At 39.2% G+C, this 24,090-nt stretch overlaps 2 protein-coding genes across 5 annotated transcripts; one reads left to right on the top strand and one right to left on the bottom strand.

Annotated features, from left to right (window-relative positions):
- The first annotated feature begins 9,153 nt into the window (after nt 1–9,153).
- LOC145495052 (uncharacterized) lies at nt 9,154–23,910 on the top strand. 4 transcript variants are annotated; one of them, XM_081474630.1, is made up of 9 exons: nt 9,154–9,249; nt 9,358–9,423; nt 9,535–9,604; nt 9,874–9,940; nt 10,054–10,115; nt 10,221–10,285; nt 18,708–21,950; nt 22,653–22,734; nt 23,052–23,910. In XM_081474630.1, exons 7-8 carry the CDS (start codon nt 18,710–18,712, stop codon nt 22,694–22,696), a joined length of 3,285 nt encoding a protein of 1,094 aa, XP_081330756.1. In that variant the 5' UTR covers nt 9,154–9,249; nt 9,358–9,423; nt 9,535–9,604; nt 9,874–9,940; nt 10,054–10,115; nt 10,221–10,285; nt 18,708–18,709; the 3' UTR covers nt 22,697–22,734; nt 23,052–23,910. The 4 variants fall into 4 exon arrangements, with proteins under 4 accessions (XP_081330756.1, XP_081330754.1, XP_081330755.1 ...); XM_081474628.1 differs by having other exon boundaries at nt 9,358–9,604; XM_081474629.1 differs by having other exon boundaries at nt 9,358–9,604; nt 18,369–21,950.
- Nucleotides 11,678–12,241, bottom strand: LOC145494347 (uncharacterized). The gene has a single exon (XM_081473788.1). It carries the CDS (start codon nt 12,239–12,241, stop codon nt 11,678–11,680), a length of 564 nt encoding a protein of 187 aa, XP_081329914.1.
- Nucleotides 23,911–24,090: the final 180 nt, after the last annotated feature.

Here is a 24,090-nt window from a genome sequence, read left to right as displayed (position 1 = left end):
AAATGGCGACCAGTCAAATCTAATACAGAAAATCCGGCATAGACCAGCATACATTTCAATGCATAACTTCGACAAAATGCACTGGATGGAAAGGTTTTTAGCTTAAAACACAAAACCTACTTAGAACAACAAATTCTGAAAAAATTTCAGCTCAATTGGACAAATCCTTGTCAAAATATCTTTTCTCAAAGGCAAAAAGAACTCGTTTTGAGAAAACGAGCTTTGAACTTACAGTCACAGAGATTTTTCCCAAAATACAACTTTAATACCTTAAGATTCAAATTCCGGCAAAAACAAAAATTTGATCTTTAACAGAATTTTCCTGTGTACCCCCCGCCTTAAGCGGTTTTTTTTTCGAAGGCTCGATGACAGAATTTGAAAACGTCTGCCCACCAAACTTTTTCTAGAACTTTTCGATGACATAATCGTAATAAAGCCCCTTTAAAACACATATCCAGTCGATAAAACTTCGAGATTCGAATAACCCGGCTCCATCCAGATTTGGGAAAGGAAGAACTCGAGCAGTATGTTGTACGCTGTGATCTAATGTCAAATTAATATTCCCATTGCAGATGTACCGTAAAATTTGCATTGGTTAAGGCGGGGGTCTGCATGAAGGCCGTATTTTTGTTGGGTATTGTGATTTTAATGCAAATATCTCGTTCACCTTTCAAGCAGTCAAGAATCTCTCTGCTCATCCTACATATCTATGTTTTGGGCTGTTTTGTAAGTTTTTTGATGATTTTTAGGTATATTTGGAGATAAATAGTTTTTCTCAAAGGTTTAGTAAAATTTATGGAAATAGGAAATTTTGAAGATTTGGTGTTGCTTTAAAATTAGAATTTGAAGTTAAAAATTGGTAGACGTACACCAAACAGTTGTCCACCAACCTGGGGTGCCCTTTCGGGGGCGTTCAACTGTCTGGTGGTGTTCCATAACCTTTTTGCCCCTTTTAATCCCTCTTTAAACTTCCTAAAATTTCACTTAAATTCTTGTTTACTCCCGCCTTAATTCTTTTTTTAATCTAGGGAGGTCGATTATTGGAGACTGGCCACTTCTTCTTTCTAACTTGCCATGTCTGAAAGTGCGTAAATAGCAAACAGTGAACTAGATTCACTAAAATTGACTGCAAACCGACAAAAAAATATTACAACTCTGAACTACACTTAACTAACTACGTCAGGTACTACAATTGGAGGAAAGGAACGTATCCTAGCAAGTATTATTTAGAGAAGAGGCACTGCTATTACAAAAAAATTAAACGAGTGTTTCCTCAAGTCTGGGCTGGGTTAAAATACGGTAGGGTCCTCAATCGAATCATTTAGCCTTTAGGTTGATCTCGGCTTTTTTATTAAGTGCACAAAGAATAATAACACGCGAGGCGAAATATCTGTTTGCTTCCAGTATGTCAGACTGACTGCTTACTGTCCTTTTATCTGTCTGTTATAGAACACCTCAAGTTGGAATCTCAGCTTTGCAATGTCCCCAGCCAGTACTCGAACCCGGACCGAAAATAATTTTTTGAGAAGCACTCCAAACCTGAGGGCGACACATGTGACTTTTGAAGTGTTAAATAAAAGACACTGCGGGAAATAAGAACTTCTCAACTTCTTGGCGCCACATTCGAAATATAATTTCCTCATACTTATCACAAAGACTACAAGCAAGAGAATATGATTAGATTCTCTGGCTACAAAATAAGATAAGATAACTGATTTAATCTGGTATATTCGCGGACTGATGTATAACATAGTGAATGATTTTACAAGTGACAAGGGTTTTTTTGGATGCCATGAATTGTTGAATAATCCCATAAAATTGGCATAGACAGAGTGTAGTCGTGTTTTCATTTTTTTCTTTTAATGCTTTCGTCTAAAAAGACAGCGAGTGACGTTAAAGAGCGCTTCCTCGCGAACTAAGCGAGGAGTCCGTGAAATTTCTTTTGCGGTACGGTGATATTTCTAACCTGCTTTGTGTTTGCACAAAAAGACAGTATTTGTAGTAATCCCGTTCAATCGTACAGGTCCCGAGGGACGGGTCTTAGTGCCGAGCTCCAATGCATCTGTTTTCCTTTGGTAAAATCTTTATATACCATTTGTCCTAGCACATTCTTCTCTCTCTTCTGTAAATCCATTGTATTCTTTTTTTTTTTTTAAGCTGGATCAAGAAACTTATCAGTTATTTATTTTGCTTTGTTGCGATTGAAACCGTTTTTTCATTTTTTTTTTTTCTTCAACACCAACACTTGAAGATGTTACATTGTCGAGCGGGGTCATTGTGTTACTCTCACAGTGCCTCTCTCCACCCAGGTGTATAATTGAGTAGCAGGAAAAATATACCGAGGGTGATCCTGTAATAAGCCAACATTCCATCCAGGACGGGGTGGGGGGGGGGGGGGTGGAAATACTCCGAGCACACTACTGAAACTGGAGTCAGTTGTCAGCTTTATGAGTTATTAGGTTCCAATGCAAGACTTACTCATTTCAGAGGTGACGTCACATCATTTAACTTTGTAGACCGGAGGACAAAATTAAAATACCCCAGGGCACTTTTTCTAACACCTCGCAAACAAAGAACAACACACGGCTATTTGCCTGTACAGCATCAAAACTTATGAAGTCTTCACATGATATGATTTATACTAAATTCATAGCATTTCGTTGTTTTCCATTGAGTTTTTGTATATTAAACGGCACTATTTCGACCTCGTTATTCAAGCGAAAACAGATTTTTGGAGCAATACAGTAAACAAAATAACACGACTATCGGCTGGACGATTTTCGCCCCGCGATTCGATTCTGAATCAAAATTACCGCGCGCAAAAGAAAATTTTATGTATAGCCGATTTCAAGGCTAAACTAAACATCAACCAATTGACTGTATCTTTTGATTTGCACTGATGAAAAAATGATCGATGTGTTATCTATGCTGAAGATGTGTGTAAAGAATGGCTTACAGACTTTAATAGAAATCCACAAATATGAGAACAAACTGGATTTAAAAATGTAAAAACATCATCATGGCCGGAATACCAAATACAACGACCGAACATGAGTGAAGTACAGTCCCGACCGGATATCGATATCTAGAAAATGAAAGTTCAACGCTTGCTTGTCACAAGAGCATGTTATATGTGGTATTTTTGAAAGTTCTCTGAAATAGATTCATCAAAAGAAGTTAACTAAAGCGCTATCACAACAGATCGGTGAAAGTTGAAACAGTGGAGACAGCTGGAGGAAACCGAAATGAGAAAACGTAATGTGGACAATGCCGAGGAAGTTCTTTCTAAATAGCACTTGACCGAAAAGGAATACTAACAAAGTGAACGAAAAAGCTTTATATGAAGAAACTCTCATTCTGTGTTAAAGATTCTTTTTTTTTTTTTGCTGAACACTTTGCTGTTCGTTCAGCGATGACACGGTAAGAGCGCAAAGAAAATTTACCAAGAAAGGCAGATCACATATAATTTGTTTATCTCTTTCTTGAAATTGAAACATGGCACATGGCAATTTGGAACCGGTTTGAGATCTGGAAAGTTACTAGCCTTTAACGTGATGGACTTAACCGTTTGACGTGAACAAGGAAAGAGAAAAGAAAAACATTTGGATTGTGATTTTCTCAAACTTAATATGTTTTGACTGCAGCGTACAGTCTTGAATGTGTTTGTTTATTTAATCATTCAAAAGAAACCAATAACGATAAATTTGCAAGTTCAGATCTGAATGCGTTTTGCTACGCTCTGTGGTATGAGTGTGTAATATGGCCACACTAGTGTGAAGTCTATCCGATGTTATTAACTCAGCAATTGAATCTAAAAATACGGTTAAACACGATTTAATTTTGTTATCAAACCAACCGAACCCAAAAGAAAACTTTATGAATAGCCGATTTCTAAATTAGACATCCATCAATCTGTCAATCAATCAATCAATAAATCAATTGTATGTTTTCAAGATGAAAAACTGATGTGCTATCCATTTATACAAAAAGCGTGGTTCAATTTATGTTTGCAGACGGTAAATGAAATCCATTCGAGGTGTACCGAGTGATATGTATGGTGTTCCGTTGCGAAAAATTATGGAAACAAATTGTGTTTAAAATTTAAAGAGCATCATGGTGGGAATACCGAAAACTGCCACTCAAAAGTAGAATGTAATAGTTCATATTTTAAACTTCGCGTTTTCGATAGAGCGGAAATCGGAAGTCAAAATCTAGAAAATGAAAGTTTTTAAAGTATCGTGTTAAAATTTCGTATTTTAAATTCTCCGGTGAAATAGATCAATTCTGAGGATGTCGAACTGTCGAAGCTCAAAGTACGTATATACTGAAAACTGAGGAGTTAAGATAATTGGAAATTTTCAACAGCGACATCATTAAAATTCTAAATTCTGCATTCTAAATTGTTTGTCATGGAAAGTTGTTCTTTTGATATATCCTAGACAGGCAAACATTTGTCTCTATGCTGATTGTAATATCAATTCAACTTGGCGTTTCAGAATTAGTATATTTTGAGATTTGCGATTTCTCAGGTCATCAACTCTCTTGTCACAATTAGAAACAGATCATTATCTTGTTTCATTTCAAAAATGTTTAGACGCGACAATGCGTTCTGTATTTCTCCTCCAGCTGCTGAACGGTCTGCCTCTCCTTCTGTTACCCTGCGGGTTCCACCAGAGGACTTGCCATGTACTGCAGTCATCTGGTAACATCTGTTCCCCTCATGACTCAAACAATTAGTAGATTCTTTCTAATTTTTCTTGATATGTACAGGTGGTGCATCTGGTTTTCAATTGTGTGGTTAGTCGAAACCCATTGTGCCCTTATCCACTCTTTTGTTTGGAAAAACGGAAATTCCAGTTACGAGCTCGTGCTCTGCACGTATGTCTGCAAATCCCTCTCCATTATTGCTCAGATCACCTAAACCATGTGTGCCCTTCACCTCTTCACAACCGCTGTTCCAGCTGCCAATCTTGGTATTCATAACGTGCCCCATTCAGGGATGGTCAATTCTCTTTGCGGTCGGTTCTTGCCAAGCACTTTTTTGAGTCTTTCATAAAACTGGTCTTTTACCGCCTCACAATCATCATTAGTTGGTGTATCATACACGGTAAATCTTGTGAGTATCCTTGCTTGTTTTGATTCTGAATGTGGCTGCTCTTGACCTAAAGCTAACTGGCTCTCAACCTATGAGAGCGTTCCGCCTGTCGTATGCAGCGCCCTATCGTGTGTATGTCCAGAGTAAAGTATCGTCTCCTGTGGCGAGGCGGAATGTAACTGATTGAATCCATCTTGTCTCTGCAATCCCGAGAAGGCTAATGTTGTACCTTTTCATCTCCACGGCGACCATGGATGTGGTCTGTTGTTCTTCCTTCGTCCAAAAGTTATTGTGTGCTGTCTGGACGAAAGAAGAATAGGTCTGCTAGGTTTCCGTTGATGTTGGCTTCTTTCCCTATCTGGCGTCACGGTTCGTGACATGAACTCCTTTCTTCCATGGTGCTATACAAGGGGTAATTCCTGTTGTCATGTTCCAATTTACCGCGCCTCAAGTTTGACAAAAAATTCAATTAAATTTCCGTTGAGTTGTAACTCTTTTAAGACGCCTGTATAGCATCAAAACTTACTAAGTCTTGACATGATATGACTTACACTAAATTCATAGCATTTCGTAGATTTCCAAAGACTTTTTGTATATTAAGGGACATTATTTCGACCTTGTTATTCAAGCGAAAACAGATTTTTGGAGCAATACAGTAAACAAAATAATAGGACTATCGGTTTGACGACTTTCGCCACACGATTCGATTCTGAATCAAACCAACCGCGCGCGAAAGAAAATGTTATGAATAACTGATTTCAAGGCTAAATTAAACATCAACCATTTGATTGTATCTCTTTATTAGTCCTGGTGAGAGAGTGATGTGCTATATACTGACGTATAAAGAATGGGTAACAGACTTCAAGAGAAATCCATTAAAAAAGCCTAAACTAGTTAGTGACATATCTATGGCGTTCTGTCCACAAATATGGAAACAAATTGGAGTTAAACTGTAAAAACATTATGGCTGGAATACCAAAACCAACGACCGAACGTGAGTGAGTTACGTCATTTCAAACTTTAAGTTTTCAAACAGTGCCGACCGGATACTCCGATATCGAGAAAATGAAGGTTGTACGCTTGCTTTTTACAAAAACATGTTAAGGTCATTCCACTGAAATAGAACCTGCACTGAGATTTTTGTGAAACTTTGCCTATTAATTGTTTATATTATAGGAACTTAAATTATGAAATAAAAATGAGGGGTCCTCATGTTCGTTTAGAAGCGAAAGCACCTTGTTTATACCCATATAAATCCTTATAATAGCACCATGATTGTAGTCAAGATTGCTTGCTAAATTCACGTTTCCGACGATTCCTTTTTGTTCTACACTGAGAATTGGTCCATATTTATTTTACACAGAGAAATTTATTACTCAATTCAAAACAACAGAAAAAATGATAGGTCACCATACTCGTTTGCGAGAAAATGACGATTTACCTCTATGGCGAAGTCCAGCTGTAAAGAAATAGCCGCCATTTTTTAATGCGCGCGCGCTAATCACGCGTGAAATTATGCGCAGTAGGGATGCGCAATGCAATACTGGGGAATAACCTTAAATAATAGCTTTCTGAAATAGTTTCGATCACCAAAGGAAGTTGAATAAAGCGCTATCACAACAGATCGGTGAAAGTGGAAATCACAGGTGGCTGGAGGAAACCGAAATGAAAAAACTCAATGTCGACAATTCCGACGACGTTCTAAACAGCACTTGACCGAAAAGGAATTCTAACAAAGAAAACGAAAAAACGTTTTATATGAAGAAACTCAGATTTTACTGATTGGATTTTGCAATTTATATTAGCTTATAGAAATGTTCACAACCACCAATTTTAAAAAGTTTTTTTGCTGAAACACACTGCGGTTCGTTCAGCCATGATACAGGAAGAGCACGAAACAAATTTTACCCAGAAAGGCAAACCAAATATAAATTGTCTAATGCTTGAAATTGAAACATGAAATGTTTGAGAGCCTTTAACGTGACAGACTTCACCCTTGACGTGAACAAGGAAAGAATTAAAACGCCGGATCCACATCATTAACAAATCACTCTGGAGGTGAAAGAGAAACAAAACATGTGGACTGTGATTTTCTAATCTTAATATGTTTTGACTGCATCGCACAGTGTTGGATGTGTTGTTTATGTAATCATTCAAAAGAAGTCAATCAAAAGAAGTCAATCAATCAGTCAGTCAGTGAGTCAGTCAATCAATCGATTAGTCTATCAGGCAATCAGTTGTATCCTTTCATGACGGAAAAATGATGTGCTATCTATGTATGTAGACTGTAGTTCAATTTATTCTTGCAGACGGTAAGAAAAATCCATTCGAAGCGTATCAAGTGACATGTATGGTGTTCCGTTGCGAAAAACATATGGAAACAAATTGTATTTAAAATTTAAAGAGCATCATGGTCGGAATACTAAAAACTGCCACTCAAAAATGAAATCAATAGTTCATATTTTGAACTTCGCGTTTTCGAAAGACCGGAAGTCGGATGTCGAAATCTAGAAAATGAAAGTTCGAAGTTTGACCAACTTAATGTGTTAAAATTTCGTATTTTAAATATTCCGGTGAAATAGATCAACTCTGAGGAAGTTTTTGTTACCGACCGGCTTGAAAGAGTTACAATTCAAACGAAATCTGATCGATATTTCTCCAATTTGGAGAGACAATGGATAAACATCAAACCAAAACCGTTTCAATGAGAAATTTGACGATTCTGAGGCTAGTGACGTCACGCTTACGGCCATTCTCGAGCATCATACTAAAATGGAAATGTCAGCTACCTGTAAACAAGCTAGTTTCGTACAAATTCAAAGTCTTTCACATTTTCAGGGCTAGTTGACGTTCTCGGCTGGATCTCAATGCTTAATGATGACTAGCTTCTGTTTATCCTGGTTATATCTCTTAACTGTTCTTGGCCTTTGTTAAAATGCTCATGAAAGGTTTATAGTGGTGGATGCGCTTCGCTATACCTAGCTAGTTCACAGGCATGCCACTTAAACTGAAAGAAAGAAATATTTCAAGTAAACATAATAGACTCCAGCTAAGTGGTCAGAGCGGGACTTGAGACACCACGACCTCGGGATTTCAAGTCCGGCGCCCTAACCGCTCGGCCACGCTGCCTCCCTGTCTCTTTTGATTTATTCCGGCTTATGTTTCTATGATGACTAGAATTTCTCTTGTTGTGTACCGCAGCAGGACAATTTTCACTGTACATCTAAGCTTGTTGCCTACTTCATATAAAGTCAATTCAAATGACAGTCGAATATTATCTGTGTTTGGCTCGTGGAAAACAACCCCGTCTTCGTCTCTAATGTTTGATTCTAAGCAGTTCTCAGACTGTAGGCATATATTTTTGCCCATTTGCTTTCTTTCACGATCCCATTTCAGAATCTCAGTGTGATTACAGGCTGCACCCATATTCACGTGTTGGGCCTTTGAAAGAATCTTTCTTCCAAATAACAACTTAGCAGGATTCATATCCTTGTCCTTCTGATCTGTAACAAATGTGTGCGGTTCATTTCTCTACAACGACGTCTTTCAGTAAGTTATTCAGCATGGCTTTCAATCAGCTCCAATTCTACATTTCTATTTCTCTCCGTTGGCTTGTGGACACAATGGAGTTGACCTTTTGCGTTCGATATTATTTTCGTTGAAGTAGACTCCAAACTTTTGCGACACAAATGTACTGTTTGCGATACAAATGTACTGTTTCTGTCACTGTTTCTGTTTACAGCAAAATTCTTGAGCAAAATTAGAAATAGAGTGAGTTATCTTCGAATCCTACACTTTGACCGAGCGAGACTAGGTCTAGATAAGTTCACATGCGTAATTGATTGAAAATATGCAAAAACTGAAATCCAAAACTGAAATACCGAAACCAAAATGTAAAAACACCGGAACACCAAATTTGGAGTCCAAAACTGAAATCACAAAACTGAAATCCAAAATCCACATTTTGTGACAAAAAGATAAATCTGCAAAAACCGACAAATGCTATAAACGGAAATCTGAATTGGTCAACCTATAAATTGAGATCAAAAGCTGACAAACTTCTAAATTCCACTTGGTCGTAAAGGCTGAGCATCGATCAGTTTTCAGAAGAGAGACATCAAAAAACCAAGTCCACGAAGGTAAACTTCATCGCAGTAAGTAATATTTCTCATCAGATTTTCAATGTTTGCAATGTTAATATTTACCAATGCTGAACGAATCGAAGCAAATAGCTTTTCTGTAACGTTGTTTGTTTTGTATAGCTTTTCACAGATCAATTTCTTGTCGCAGACGAAGGACTTTCAAGTCAGTGATAAAGCTCCGTTGCAGTAAGTCAATTTATTCATCAGATTTTACAATGTTAACAGTATTTGTGTACAATAATGCTGAACTGAGAGAGGGGAACAGTTCTTTTCTTAAATGTTTGGTATTTTGTTCAGTTTATCACAGATAGACCATTCTTGTCCCAGACAAGGGACTCAGTTCAAGTCAACGAAAAACTCCGTTGCAGTAACTCATGTTTTTCTTCAGATTTTAAATGCACACCAGTAGTGAATAACTCTTTTCTGAAATGCTCTATGTATTTTGTTTCGCTTATCGTAGAGCTTTGTTGTCGCCGAGAAAAGCGACTTTCAAGTCAGTCAATGGAAATACTCCATCGTAGTAAATTATGTTTTCTTTTTTATCAGATTTTACAATATTAACAATAGTAATGTACACCAATACCTTAGGAGTGGAATTCAGTCACTCCCTCCTGATAAGCTTTTCATTCTGTTTAGCTCATCTCAGAACTTTCTTGGTGCCAAGAAGAGTGACTTTCAAGTCAGCGGAAAAAACTCCATTGCAGTAAGTTGTGTTTGTCTTGAGTTTTTCAATGTTAGCAATATCCATTTACGCCAAAGTGAAATGCATCAGAGAGAACAGTTCTTTTCTAAGTAAACACTTCTTATTTTGTACAGCGTGCAGACTTCTCCTGACGAGGAAGAACGAAATTCGGGTTAACAAAGAAATCTCTTTTTCAGTAAGTCATTCATGTTGTTAGATTTACAATATTAACAATTATGCACCAATGTTAACGAGTAGAAGTGAATAAGTCTTTTCTTAAACGCGCTCTGTTTTGTTTTAGCTTATCGGCTGTTGACGCAGAAGAGATACTTCCAAGCAACGACTCAGAGGACAAACTCCACAACAGTAAGTCATATTTGAATTGAGGTTTAACGAAACTGGTGGTAATAATGATGTGCCATGAATACCAAACGAGTGGAAGAAAATAGCGATAATCTATTTTTTATGAAACTATGATTTTTTTCCGCGCCTCATTTACACAAGCGTCTAGCTGTCGTCTTGACTTCGTGTTGGAATTTTCCGACATTTTACGCTTTCGATTTCGACATTTTACGATTTTGATTTCGACATTTTACGATTTTACGATCGTGCCGTAACTTCTTAAGTTTTGACATTTCCTGATAGGTTTCAATGGTGATATCTGATCTGATCTGAAGCTTGTCTGCTCCATTTCGGAGCATAGCCCACTGACAAACTTCTCTAATCCCCTCTGTCTCTGGCCAAGCACTCCATCTGCGTCAAGGAGAAGCCGCCATAACTTCAACAGGAAAGTGCGTTCTGTATTCCCTTCTACAGCTGTTACGCGGTCTACCTCTCCCTCTCTTACCCTGCGGGTTCCCTCAGAGGACTTGTACGGCACTGCACTCACTAGGTCCGCTAAGTGTATGGCCTATCCACGACCATTTCCTCTTCGTGATCTGTTGTTTCACAGCAGCTCTTTGCCCTGTGATCTCTCACAGGTTAAAGTTACTGATAGTAGAAGTCCAGAAAATACAGAGGATTCTGTGCAGACAGTTTTAACACTATCTTCTCAGTCATTCTCCATGCTTCAGAGTGATAGAGCAAAATAGTCTTTGGATTAGAATTAAATAATCTCATTTTTGTTGCTGTTGTTATCTGTCCGGATCTCCAGTTCCCCCTAAGATATTTAATGCGCTACGCACTTTCCCAATTCTTGACAGAACGTCCTAGTCCGTTCCACCAGTGATCTTTATGGCACTACCTAAGTACTTGAAGGATGTCGCATCTTCTCTTGACATCTGTTTTGTTTTTGTGTACTCGGCGTGAGTTGTTTCTTTTTGCCATCTTGTGCGTGCTTTGGTCAGGTTCTTCTTCTCTGATCGCTTCTGACTGATCTTAGAGATTGTATGATTCGATATCCATGCTTTGTTTTGTTGCTTCTTTCGACCCAGTACTCCTTCACTTGTGTTCATCCACAACGTCTTTAGTTTTCCCCAACTCTCGCATATTTGGCCTGCAGGGTCCTTCATATCTTGGAAGACTTGGTATTTATTCCTGATTGTGATGGAAAATTGCTCAGCTATATAGGCATGACTTAGGGTTGATGTCATTATTCATTCTATTTGCTAAGAGTCTAACCGGTCTTTTTAACTGTTTGAGCCGCAAGTAAGCAACTAAGAGGTCTGACCTAACATCTGCTCTCTGACATCTAGTAAGTCCTTCTTAACTTTCTTGATATGCACAGGTGGTCAACCTTGTTTTAAGTTGTATGGTTGTTCAAGACCCAAGCGACTTTATGCAATCTTTTGTGTGGAAAACTGCTCCACCTATTACAAGCTTGTGCTCTGCACATATATCTGCAAATCTCTTTCCATTATTGTTCATTTCACCGAAACCATGTGTGCATATCACTTCTTTATAACCAGTATTGCAGCTTTCGATCTTGGTAATCATTTCTCTCATTGAGATGGTTTGTTCTCTTTGTGGTCGGTTCTTGCCAAGCACGTTTTTGAGCCTTTCATAAAATTGATCTTTTACCTCCTCGCTAGCATCATTAGTAGGTGCATAAACATCATAAATCTGGTGAGTATCCTTGCTTGTTGTGGTTCTGAATGTGGCAGTTATTAACCTAGAGCTAACTGGCTCTCTGTCTATGAGAGCACTCCGGCCTGTCGTGTACAGCACCCTTTCGTGTGTATATCCAGAGTTAAGTCTCGTCTCCCCTGTTGCGAGACGGAATGTACCTGATTTAATATATCTTGTCTCTGTGATCCCAAGTAGGCTAATGTTGTACCTTTTCATCTCTGCGTCGACCATGGATGTCTTCCCTTTTTCGTACATCGTTGCAAAGTCACTGTGTGCTGTTTTGGAGAAAGAAGAATCGGTCTGCTAGGTTTCTGTTGATCAGTGTTGGCTTTCCCTACCTGGCGTCATGCATTCATGACATGAACTCCTTTCCTCCATGGTGATCTACCAGAGGTAATTCCTCTTGTCATGTTCCAATTTACAGCGCCTCAAATTTGGACAAAAATTCAATTAAATTTCCGCTGAGTTGTAACTCTTAAAGCACGCCTGTACAGCATTAAAACTTATGAAGTCTTCACATGATATGATTTATACTAAATTCATAGCATTTGGTTGTTTTCCATTGAGTTTTTTTGTATATTAAACGGCACTATTTCGACCTCGTTATTCAAGCGAAAACAGATTTTTGGAGCAATACAGTAAACAAAATAACACGACTATCGGCTGGACGATTTTCGCCCCGCGATTCGATTCTGAATCAAAATTACCGCGCGCAAAAGAAAATTTTATGTATAGCCGATTTCAAGGCTAAACTAAACATCAACCAATTGACTGTATCTTTTGATTTGCACTGATGAAAAAATGATCGATGTGTTATCTATGCTGAAGATATGTGTAAAGAATGGCTTACAGACTTTAATAGAAATCCACAAATATGAGAACAAACTGGATTTAAAAATGTAAAAACATCATCATGGCCGGAATACCAAATACAACGACCGAACATGAGTGAAGTACAGTCCCGACCGGATATCGATATCTAGAAAATGAAAGTTCAACGCTTGCTTGTCACAAGAGCATGTTATATGTGGTATTTTTGAAAGTTCTCTGAAATAGATTCATCAAAAGAAGTTAACTAAAGCGCTATCACAACAGATCGGTGAAAGTTGAAACAGTGGAGACAGCTGGAGGAAACCGAAATGAGAAAACGTAATGTGGACAATGCCGAGGAAGTTCTTTCTAAATAGCACTTGACCGAAAAGGAATACTAACAAAGTGAACGAAAAAGCTTTATATGAAGAAACTCTCATTCTGTGTTAAAGATTCTTTTTTTTTTTTGCTGAACACTTTGCTGTTCGTTCAGCGATGACACGGTAAGAGCGCAAAGAAAATTTACCAAGAAAGGCAGATCACATATAATTTGTTTATCTCTTTCTTGAAATTGAAACATGGCACATGGCAATTTGGAACCGGTTTGAGATCTGGAAAGTTACTAGCCTTTAACGTGATGGACTTAACCGTTTGACGTGAACAAGGAAAGAGAAAAGAAAAACATTTGGATTGTGATTTTCTCAAACTTAATATGTTTTGACTGCAGCGTACAGTCTTGAATGTATTTGTTTATTTAATCATTCAAAAGAGCCAATAATGGCAAATTTGCAAGTTCAGATCTGAATGCGTTTTGCTACGCTCTGTGGTATGAGTGTGTAATATGGCCACACTAGTGTGAAGTCTATCAGATGTTATCAACTCAGCAATTGAATCTAAAAATACGGTTAAACACGATTTAATTTTGTTATCAAACCAACCGAACCCAAAAGAAAACTTTATGAATAGCCGATTTCTAAATTAGACATCCATCAATCTGTCAATCAATCAATCAATAAATCAATTGTATGTTTTCAAGATGAAAAACTGATGTGCTATCCATTTATACAAAAAGCGTGGTTCAATTTATGTTTGCAGACGGTAAATGAAATCTACTCGAAGCGTATCAAGTGATATGTATGGTGTTCCGTTGCGAAAAATTATGAAAACAAATTGTGTTTAAAATTTAAAGAGCATCATGGTGGGAATACCGAAAACTGCCACTCAAAAGTAGAATGTAATAGTTCATATTTTAAACTTCGCGTTTTCGATAGAGCGGAAATCGGAAGTCGAAATCTAGAAAATGAAACTTTAGAAAGTATCGTGTTAAAATTTCGTATTTTAAATTCACCGGTGAAATAGATCAATTCTGAGGATGTCGAGCTGTCGAAGCTCAAAGTACGTATGTACTGAAAACTGAGGAGTTAAGATAATTGGAAATTTTCAACAGCGACATCATTAAAATTCTAAATTCTGCATTCTAAATTGTTTGTCATGGAAAGTTGTTCTTTTGATATATCCTAGACAGGCAAACATTTGTCTCTATGCTGATTGTAATATCAATTCAACTTGGCGTTTCAGAATTAGCATATTTTGAGATTTGCGATTTCTCAGGTCATCAACTCTCTTGTCACAATTAAAAACTGATCATTATCTTGTTTCATTTTAAAAATGTTTAGACGCGACAATGCGTTCTGTATTTCTCCTCCAGCTGCTGAACGGTCTGCCTCTCCTTCTGTTACCCTGCGGGTTCCACCAGAGGACTTGCCATGTACTGCAGTCATCTGGTAACATCTGTTCCCCTCATGACTCAAACAACTAGTAGATTCTTTCTAATTTTTCTTGATATATACAGGTGGTGCATCTGGTTTTCAATTGTGTGGTTAGTCGAAACCCATTGTGGCCTTATCCACTCTTTTGTTTGGAAAAACGGAGACTCCAGTTACGAGCTCGTGCTCTGCACGTATGTCTGCAAATCCCTCTCCATTATTGTTCAGGTCACCTAAACCATGTGTGCCGGCCCTTCACTTCCTCACAACCGATGTGCCAGCTTCCAATCTTGGTATTCACAACGTGTCTCATTCAGGGATACTCAGTTCTCTTTGCGGTCGGTTCTTGCCAAGCACTCTTTTGAGTCTTTCATAAAACTGGTCTTTTACCGCCTCACAATCATCATTAGTTGGTGTATCACACACGGTAAATCTTGTGAGTATCCTTGCTTGTTTTGATTCTGAATGTGGCTGCTCTTGACCTAAAGCTAACTGGCTCTCAACCTATGAGAGCGCTCCACCTGTCGTATGCAGCGCCCTATCGTGTGTATGTCCAGAATAAAGTATCGTCTCCTGTGGCGAGGCGGAATGTAACTGATTGAATCCATCTTGTCTCTGCAATCCCGAGAAGGCTAATGTTGTACCTTTTCATCTCCATGGCGACCATGGATGTCTTCTGTTGGTCTTCCTTCGTTCTAAAGTTACTGTGTGCTGTTTGGAGGAAAGAAGAATGGGTCTGCTAGGTTTCCGTTGATGTTGGCTTCTTTCCCTATCTGGCGTCACGGTTCGTGACATGAACTCCTTTCTTCCATGGTGCTATACAAGGGGTAATTCCTCTTGTAATGTTCCAATTTACCGCGTCTCAAGTTTGACAAAATTAAATTAAATTTCCGTTGAGTTGTAACTCTTTTAAGACGCCTGTATAGCATCAAAACTTACTAAGTCTTGACATGATATGACTTACACTAAATTCATAGCATTTCTTAGATTTCCAAAGACTTTTTGTATATTAAGGGACATTATTTCGACCTTGTTATTCAAGCGAAAACAGATTTTTGGAGCAATACAGTAAACAAAATAATAGGACTATCGGTTTGACGATTTTCGCCACACGATTCGAAAAAAGGAAGGAAGTTGAATAAAGCGCTATCACAACCAATCGGTGAAAGTGGAAATCACTGGTGGCTGGAGGAAACCGAAATGAAAAAACTCAATGTTGACAATGCCGACGACGTATTAAATAACAGTTGGCCTAAAAGGAATACTAACAAAGAGAACGAAAACGTTTTAGATGAAGAAACTCAGATTTTACTGATTGGATTTTGCAATTTATATCAGCTTACAGTTCACAACCACCAATTTCAAAAAGTTTTTTTTTTTGCTGAAACACATTGCAGTTCGTTCAGCCATGATACAGGAAGAGCACGAAACAAATTTTACCCAGAAAGGCAGACCACATATAAATTGTCTATCTAATGCTTGAAATTGAAACATGAAAAGTTTGAGAGCCTTTAATGTGACGTCACCCTTGACGTGGACAAGGAAAGAATTAAAACGCCGGATCCACATCATTAACAAATCACTCTGGAGGTGAAAGGGAAACAAAACATGTGGACTGTGATTTTCTAATCTTAATATGTTTTGACTGCATCGCACAGTCTTAGATGTGTTGTTTATGTAATCATTCAAAAGAAGTCAATCAAAAGAAGTCAATCAATCAATCAGTCAGTCAGCCAGTCAGTCAGTCAATCAATCGATTAGTCTATCAGGCAATCAGTTGTATCCTTTCATGACGGAAAAATGATGCGCTATCTATGTATATAGACTGTAGTTCAATTTATTCTTGCAGACGGTAAGAAAAATCCATTCGAAGCGTATCAAGTGACATGTATGGTGTTCCGTTGCGAAAAACATATGGAAACAAATTGTATTTAAAATTTAAAGAGCATCATAATCGGAATACTAAAAACTGCCACTCAAAAATGAAATCAATAGTTCATATTTTGAACTTCGCATTTTCGAAAAAGCGGAAGTCGGATGTCGAAATCTAGAAAATGAAAGTTCGAAGTTTGACCAACTTAATGTGTTAAAATTTCGTATTTTAAATAATCCGGTGAAATAGATCAACTCTGAGGAAGTTTTTGTTACTGACCGGCTTGAAAGAGTTACAATTCAAACGAAATCTGATCGATATTTCTCCAATTTGGAGAGAAAATGGATAAACATCAAACCAAAACCGTTTCAATGAGAAATTTGACGATTCTGAGGCTAGTGACGTCACGCTTACGGCCATTCTTGAGCATCATACTAAAATGGAAATGTCAGCTACCTGTAAACAAGCTAGTTCCGTACAAATTCAGTCTTTCACATTTTCAGGGCTAGTTAACGTTCTCACCCGGATCTCAACGCTTAATGATGACTAGCTTCTGTTTATCGTGGTTATATCTCTTAAGTGTTATTGGCCTTTGTGACAATGCTGAATGTTTATAGTGGTCGATGCGCTTAGTTACACCTAGCTAGTTCACAGGCATGCCACTTAAACTGAAAGAAAGAAATATTTCAAGTAAACATAATAGACTCCAGCTAAGTGGTCAGAGCGGGACTTGAGAACCCGCGACCTCCGGATTTCAAGTCCGGCGCCCTAACCGCTCGGCCACGCTGCCTCCCTGTCTCTTTTGATTTATTCCTGTGATGACTAGAATTTCTCTTGTTGTGTACCGCAGCAGGAATATTTTCACTGTACATCTAAGCTTGTTGCCCACTTCATATAAAGTCAATTCAAATGACAGTCGAATCTTATCTATGTTTGGTTCGTGGAAAAGAACCCCGTCTTCGTCTCTGATGTTTGATTCTAAACAGTTCTCAGACTGTAGGCATATATTTTTGCCCATTTGGTTTCTTTCACGATCCCATTTCAGAAACTCAGTGTGATTACAGGCTGCACCCATATTCACGTGTTGGGCCTTTGTTCTTCCAAATAACAACTTAGCAGGATTCATATCCTTGTGCTTCTATAACAAATGTGTGCAGTTCATTTCTCTATAACGACTTCTTTCAGTGGGCTATTCAGCATGGCTTTCAATCAGCTCCTATTCTACATTTCTATCTCTCTCCGTTGGCTTGTGGACACAATGGAATTGACCTTTTGCGTTCGATATTATTTTCGTTGAAGTAGACTCCAAACTTTTGCGACACAAATGGTAAACTATTGTCTGTTTTTACTGATAGGGAGACTCTGTATTCTACTACACTATTTATTACGTTTTTAGCACACAACCCCGCAAGCTTTCTTAGCATGTACAAATATTGAGGCTAGTTTGAATCTTAACGTCATAATCAGTCAATTAGCCCGGCAATTCAAAACTCGTTTCGAGTACTTACAGCATTGATGTGAGGTCTCAGTCTTGGAACCTTCTACTCCATGGCCGCTTTCCTGCTCGCCCGTTATTGGCCTACCTTCATTGCGGAGGACAATGAATTCGATGTCACCTTTTTCACGACAACGTTTATGGTGCTTTAAGTTTGGCAAGGATGTTCAGTGGTTTCGAGGCCATTAGAATATAACCTCTGGGTTGTCTTCTCTTTCGCTTTGATTCTTCCTTTTCATCTAATCGATGATATTGCCCATTGATTCTAAGTCGATGAGAACTACTATAAGAGTCATGTGTCCAATTATTAGATCGACCGCGGTCTCTCATCCATTCCCTTCTCATGATTTATTGAGTGCTATAGCCACTGCATAATCCTTACAGTCTTAACTTTCCTGCGAGTAATTAACGTTTATCCATCTACCTTGCCTGTTCCAGGCTCTCGGTCAGTTATGATGATCAAAAAAGCAAGCGTGCGAGCGAAGAGTGGTCAGGGGACAAAAGTGAAGGGTGTGCTGTTGTAAGATTGCAAGAATACAATGCAGTAAGACTGAAGGTTGTCAACCTGACGCGCTTTATGGTCCTTAAGCTGTATGTGCAGAGCTGCAAGCCTTTGACAATGTAAAGCTGAAAGAATCGTAGCATGTTAAGTTCTTATACTGCAAGGTTGCTACGCCATATCACGTTCCAAAACGTGAGTGGTGATTCCACAACGAAATCTCCTTATAAGATAAGTACATAAACATTAATTAAATTTATTCACTGTAAATTACACAGAAATGGAACAAAAAAAATCAGAAATTATACAACGACTACAGCAACAACTCACCAAAGCCAAAGAAGTGGGGGACAGGGCTGGAGAGGGACGTGCCTATGGAAATCTTGGCAACGCTTGTGACAGTCTCGGCGATTTCAAACAAGCCTTGGAGTACCACAAGCAACATCTTAGCATTGCCAAAGAAGTGGGGGACAGGGCTGGAGAGGGACGTGCCTATGGAAATCTTGGCAACGCTTGTCAAGGTCTCGGCGATTTCAAACAAGCCTTGGAGTACCACAAGCAACATCTTAGCATTGCCAAAGAAGTGGGGGACAGGGCTGGAGAGGGACGTGCCTATGGAAATCTTGGCAACGCTTGTCAAGGTCTCGGCGATTTCAAACAAGCCTTGGAGTACCACAAGCAACATCTTAGCATTGCCAAAGAAGTGGGGAACAGGGCTGGAGAGGGAGGTGCCTATGGAAATCTTGGCAACGCTTGTCAAGGTCTCGGCGATTTCAAACAAGCCTTGCAGTACCACAAGCAAGATCTTAGCATTGCCAAAGAAGTGGGAGACAGGGCTGGAGAGGGACGTGCCTATGGAAATCTTGGCAACGCTTGTCAAGGTCTCGGCGATTTCAAACAAGCCTTGGAGTACCACAAGCAACATCTTAGCATTGCCAAAGAAGTGGGGGACAGGGCTGGAGAGGGAGGTGCCTATGGAAATCTTGGCAACGCTTGTCAAGGTCTCGGCGATTTCAAACAAGCCTTGGAGTACCACAAGCAAGATCTTAGCATTGCCAAAGAAGTGGGGGACAGGGCTGGAGAGGGACGTGCCTATGGAAATCTTGGCAACGCTTGTCAAGGTCTCGGCGATTTCAAACAAGCCTTGGAGTACCACAAGCAACATCTTAGCATTGCCAAAGAAGTGGGGGACAGGGCTGGAGAGGGACGTGCCTATGGAAATCTTGGCAACGCTTGTCAAGGTCTCGGCGATTTCAAACAAGCCTTGGAGTACCACAAGCAAGATCTTAGCATTGCCAAAGAAGTGGGGGACAGGGCTGGAGAGGGACGTGCCTATGGAAATCTTGGCAACGCTTGTCAAGGTCTCGGCGATTTCAAACAAGCCTTGGAGTACCACAAGCAACATCTTAGCATTGCCAAAGAAGTGGGGGACAGGGCTGGAGAGGGAGGTGCCTATGGAAATCTTGGCAACGTTTGTGGAGGTCTCGGCGATTTCAAACAAGCCTTGGAGTACCACAAGCAACGTCTTAGCATTGCCAAAGAAGTGGGGGACAGGGCTGGAGAGGGACGTGTCTATGGAAATCTTGGCAACGCTTGTGAACATCTCGGCGATTTCAAACAAGCCTTGGAGTACCACAAGCAAGATCTTAGCATTGCCAAAGAAGTGGGGGACAGGGCTGGAGAGGGACGTGCCTGTGGTCAACTTGGTCATGTTTATTGCTGTCTCCGTTATTTCAGAGAGGCCACAGAATACCAAGCACAATCTCTTAGCATCGCGAAAGAGGTAGGGGACAGAGAAGGAGAGCGTTCAAGCTACGTCGGTCTTGGCGACATTCGCAGAGGTCTTGGTGATTTAAAAGGAGGCTTTGGTTATTATTTGCAAGGCCTGAAGGTTACAGAAGAGTCTGGGAGTAAGGCTGCCAAAAGTGCTCTATATTGTAGACTCGGAACCTTTTATCAGCTCCAGGGTGACTTGAAAGCAGCCAAAGAATATCACCAGCAGCATCTTGATATTGCCAAAGAAACTGGGGACAGGTGTCAGGAAGGATGCGCCTGTCTTTTGCTTGGTTACGATCATGAATTGTCGGGTTGCTGGAACTGTGCTCTGGGGTTTTATGAATCCAGTGTCAGAGCGTATGACGGCGTCAGGTCTCTTCTTCGAGACGAAGATGTGTGGAAAGTAAACTTCCGCGATTATCATCAAAATGCCTATACCGCTCTGTGGACAACCTTAGTGAAGCTTTCAAAGACTGACGAGGCTTTGAGCGCTGCTGAGCAAGGCCGAGGACAAGCCCTAACAGATCTAATGGAATTACAGTATGGCATTAAACTGCTTCCGTCTGGATCTTTTGATTTGAAAGAAATTATCTCCAGTAGAGTAGTCAATGTGCCCATTCAAATAGTGTATGTAGCACTGGAGGATAAGAAGATCAATTTATGGGTCCTCTCCCAAGGAAATGGTGTTCAATTCAGACAAAATGGCGTGGGAGGTCGTGACTACTTAGAAAGAGTAATGACAAACGCATTCAAAGATAACGTTGGCCGTTGTGTGAGAATTAAGGATCGCACGTCGAGAAAGCTAGCAGAAGAATTGACGCGCGAAAACGAATCTGACATATCAGTACAGCTATCAAAGGGAAACAAAATTTCCTTGCGCCTTTTACATTGTAGTATTTTTTGTCCCGTTGCAAAATTGCTACGGCGAAGCGATGAAATTATCATTGTCCCGGATGGTGTGCTATGCTTGGCTCCTTTTGCTGCGTTTCTGGATCATACGTCAAGATACCTCAGCGACTCTTTCAGGATCCGAGTCATCCCCTCGCTTACAAGTTTAAAGCTGATCGCGGATGCTCCAGAAGACTACCATTCCAAGAGCGGGGCGTTGCTTGTAGGAGATCCATGTCTGAAGGAAATCACAAACATCTTTGGTCAGCCCAAAATGCCGCAGTTGCCATATGCCAGAGAGGAAGTAAGAATGATAGGTGAGATTCTTAACACCGCTCCACTTACAGGAAAGGCAGCAAGTAAAGATGAGGTCCTGAGACGAATCAGTTCGGTTGCCTTAGTACACATCGCCGCACACGGTCAATCTGGAAGTGGCCAAATTTATCTGGCTCCAAACCCGGCGCGGAAAAGCAAGTATCCTCAAGAAGACGACTATATTTTGAAAATTGCAGACGTGCGAGCCGTTCAGCTGCGGGCAAAACTTGTTGTGCTTAGTTGCTGTCATAGTGGTCAAGGAGATGTTAAAGCTGAGGGCGTGGTCGGTATTGCTCGAGCAGTTCTGGGAGCTGGTGCTCGTTCTGTTCTGGTGACACTCTGGGCAGTTGATGACAAGGCTACTCTGGAGTTCATGAAGAAGTTCTATCAACACCTGAGGGATGGAAAAAGCGCTAGTGTATCCCTTAGTCTGGCCATGAAGTACCTCCGGGAGACAGAAAAGTTTCGTGCCGTAGAGTACTGGGCTCCGTTTCAACTCATTGGTGATGACGTCACTCTGGACTTTAAAGAAATAGAGCACGGTAAGTAAATACATTTTGAAATCTTTAACATTTTTAACGCATTTGGTAATAGATGCAAATCTCTTTTGCTTGAAACTTAGCTATACAGTTTTCTAGACGAGCAACCCACCTTCCTTGATGGACTGGACAGCTTATGTTGGTTTCAAGTTGGCGCTTATTTTAACTTTTAGTTCTTGTTACGACTGTTTGACAACGGTAATAGATTTATTGTAGGTGTAGATGTTTTTGTAAGTAAAGCTAAATGTTTTTTTTTCTAGGTTTTTTTTGTGTGTGTTATTACACCTTTCAAAAAACCTGGCCACTACAGTAGTTTTAGAAGCAGATCTCGATATTCGTTTTAAGTGTACCAGGAACCCAGAGTGTACTTTATGTACAGACAGAATATTTTACCAGACACGCAGTTATTTTTTTGCTCCTTAACAAAGTCAAACGTTCTTGAATTTAGTGACTTTTACTTTTTAATAATTTTGATGTATTCATAAAGTTAAGTAGAGTATGTGGTCGGAGAATATGCTTGCTGTGTTGCCCCACCAAAGTCAAAATCTGAGCTGGCTATTTTGAAATCAAGAGTAAAATGGTGGTGATGAGTCTTGCTTTTGTTGTCATAGTGTTGTAAGACATCTTTCAAGTTTCGTAATACTTGCTGAATCACAGAAAACGTCCAAGTCTGCCAGCTCACTAAAATGTTATTTACTTTTGCAGAAGCGGAATCCGTTGAAGCACAGAAGGGACCACACAATGGCTAAGGAACAAAAAAGTCTTCTTGTCATGCACATTTACAGTGGTATGTGATTTTTGTTTCTTTTCACTGCGAGGAATGATGACAATAATAGTAATAACAATTACTGACTAACGAAACAATAACCCGCTATTGACATTAGTCGAGGTTCAGTTTCTGCGAACATTTCATTTTCCAAGCAAACAACAGCTCTAGAAGGAATAGCAAGAAAAAATGTAAGCTTCAAGACAAGTCAAGAAAAATTTGTATTGACTTAGTGACTTAGTAAGCTGAATCGTTGTTTAATAACAAATGAAAAATCATGCTGTATTCTCTGTGTTATTTTTCTTATAGAATTGTTTTGCCTTTCTGTGTTGTTTTAGGATGGAAACCAGCAAAAAGAAGCAAGATGCTAATGACAGTGAGCCGGATAATAACAAATCATTAAGACGGCGATTTTTATGTCCTAGTATATATTGAGAATCGTGTTTATTCGAGGTTTACAAGATATCATATTAGAAATGGTAGTCTATTCAAGTTTGCCAAAAACTAGGAATGAATTTTTTTAAAAAATTTATGTTAAAAATTAAGGACACATTTTTTTAATGATTTTTCATGCCAAAAATCAATACTGCATTGGTTATTGCCTTTAGTAGGAATTTTAAAAAAATGTGTGAAAATAATGAGACATTTTGTCAATGATTTTTTATCCCGAAAAGTAGCACTTTCATGATGATTTCCTTAAACCGCCGGTAACGAACAAAAAGGCTTGTAAAACAATAGCGACAGTGTGAGCTGTTTCAAATACCGCTATTATTTTCACAGTAATATACTGCCATTGCGCCATATTTTTTGGTTAAACATTTTGCTGGTTAGATTGCATAGTATGAGAAATTTTATGTTAATTGGCACAAGTATGAATTGAAAATGAAAATGGAAGTTTTTATAAGGCACCCACATTGTGCGACATATTTACTCAAGTAAATCTGGAACGTACTACTTCCTGCTAGTCTAGATTAGTAAGAAATATTATACACAGTAGAATAGGATCGTTTTACTACAGTTATACTAGATGAACTCGAACTGAATATGACAAGGACTGTCTGTGCATGGTTTATTTTTTAAAAAATTGTTTACGTAGTTTAACACGTTTAATTCAAGTCTTAGGGAGTTTAAGTAACTAAGATGGCGACGCCAAGGACAACGTCGATTAAAAAATGAATTTATATTTTACGTTCGAATCTCGCGAGACTCTAAAGTCATTTTGTTTGTTTCTCATCATTGTCGAAACTGTCTCGAAACTGAATATGGAACACAGCATAAAATTCGAAATCTAAATTTTAGACATTATCCGTCGTGGTTCGCGTTATTCACACAACGCAGCATTTGGTCATTTTACGTTGTTGCTTTTTAGAGGACAAC

The sequence above is a fragment of the Orbicella franksi genome, chromosome 8, assembly GCF_964199315.1.
Source record: "Orbicella franksi chromosome 8, jaOrbFran1.1, whole genome shotgun sequence".
Classification (NCBI taxonomy): domain Eukaryota; kingdom Metazoa; phylum Cnidaria; class Anthozoa; order Scleractinia; family Merulinidae; genus Orbicella; species Orbicella franksi.
Note: the sequence above shows the minus strand (reverse complement) of the source record. Positions and strands in the feature narration are given on the sequence as shown.

What these genes read in the sequence shown, in the direction of transcription:
- LOC145495052 (XM_081474630.1), top strand. Translation starts at nt 18,710, where the DNA reads ATGGAACAAAAAAAATCAGAAATTATACAACGACTACAGCAACAACTC. An exon ending in CTTTAAAGAAATAGAGCACG is followed by an intron (nt 21,951 to 22,652) that starts GTAAGTAAATAC and finishes TTACTTTTGCAG; the next exon opens with AAGCGGAATCCGTTGAAGCA.
- LOC145494347 (XM_081473788.1), bottom strand. Translation starts at nt 12,241, where the DNA reads ATGTACGAAAAAGGGAAGACATCCATGGTCGACGCAGAGATGAAAAGG.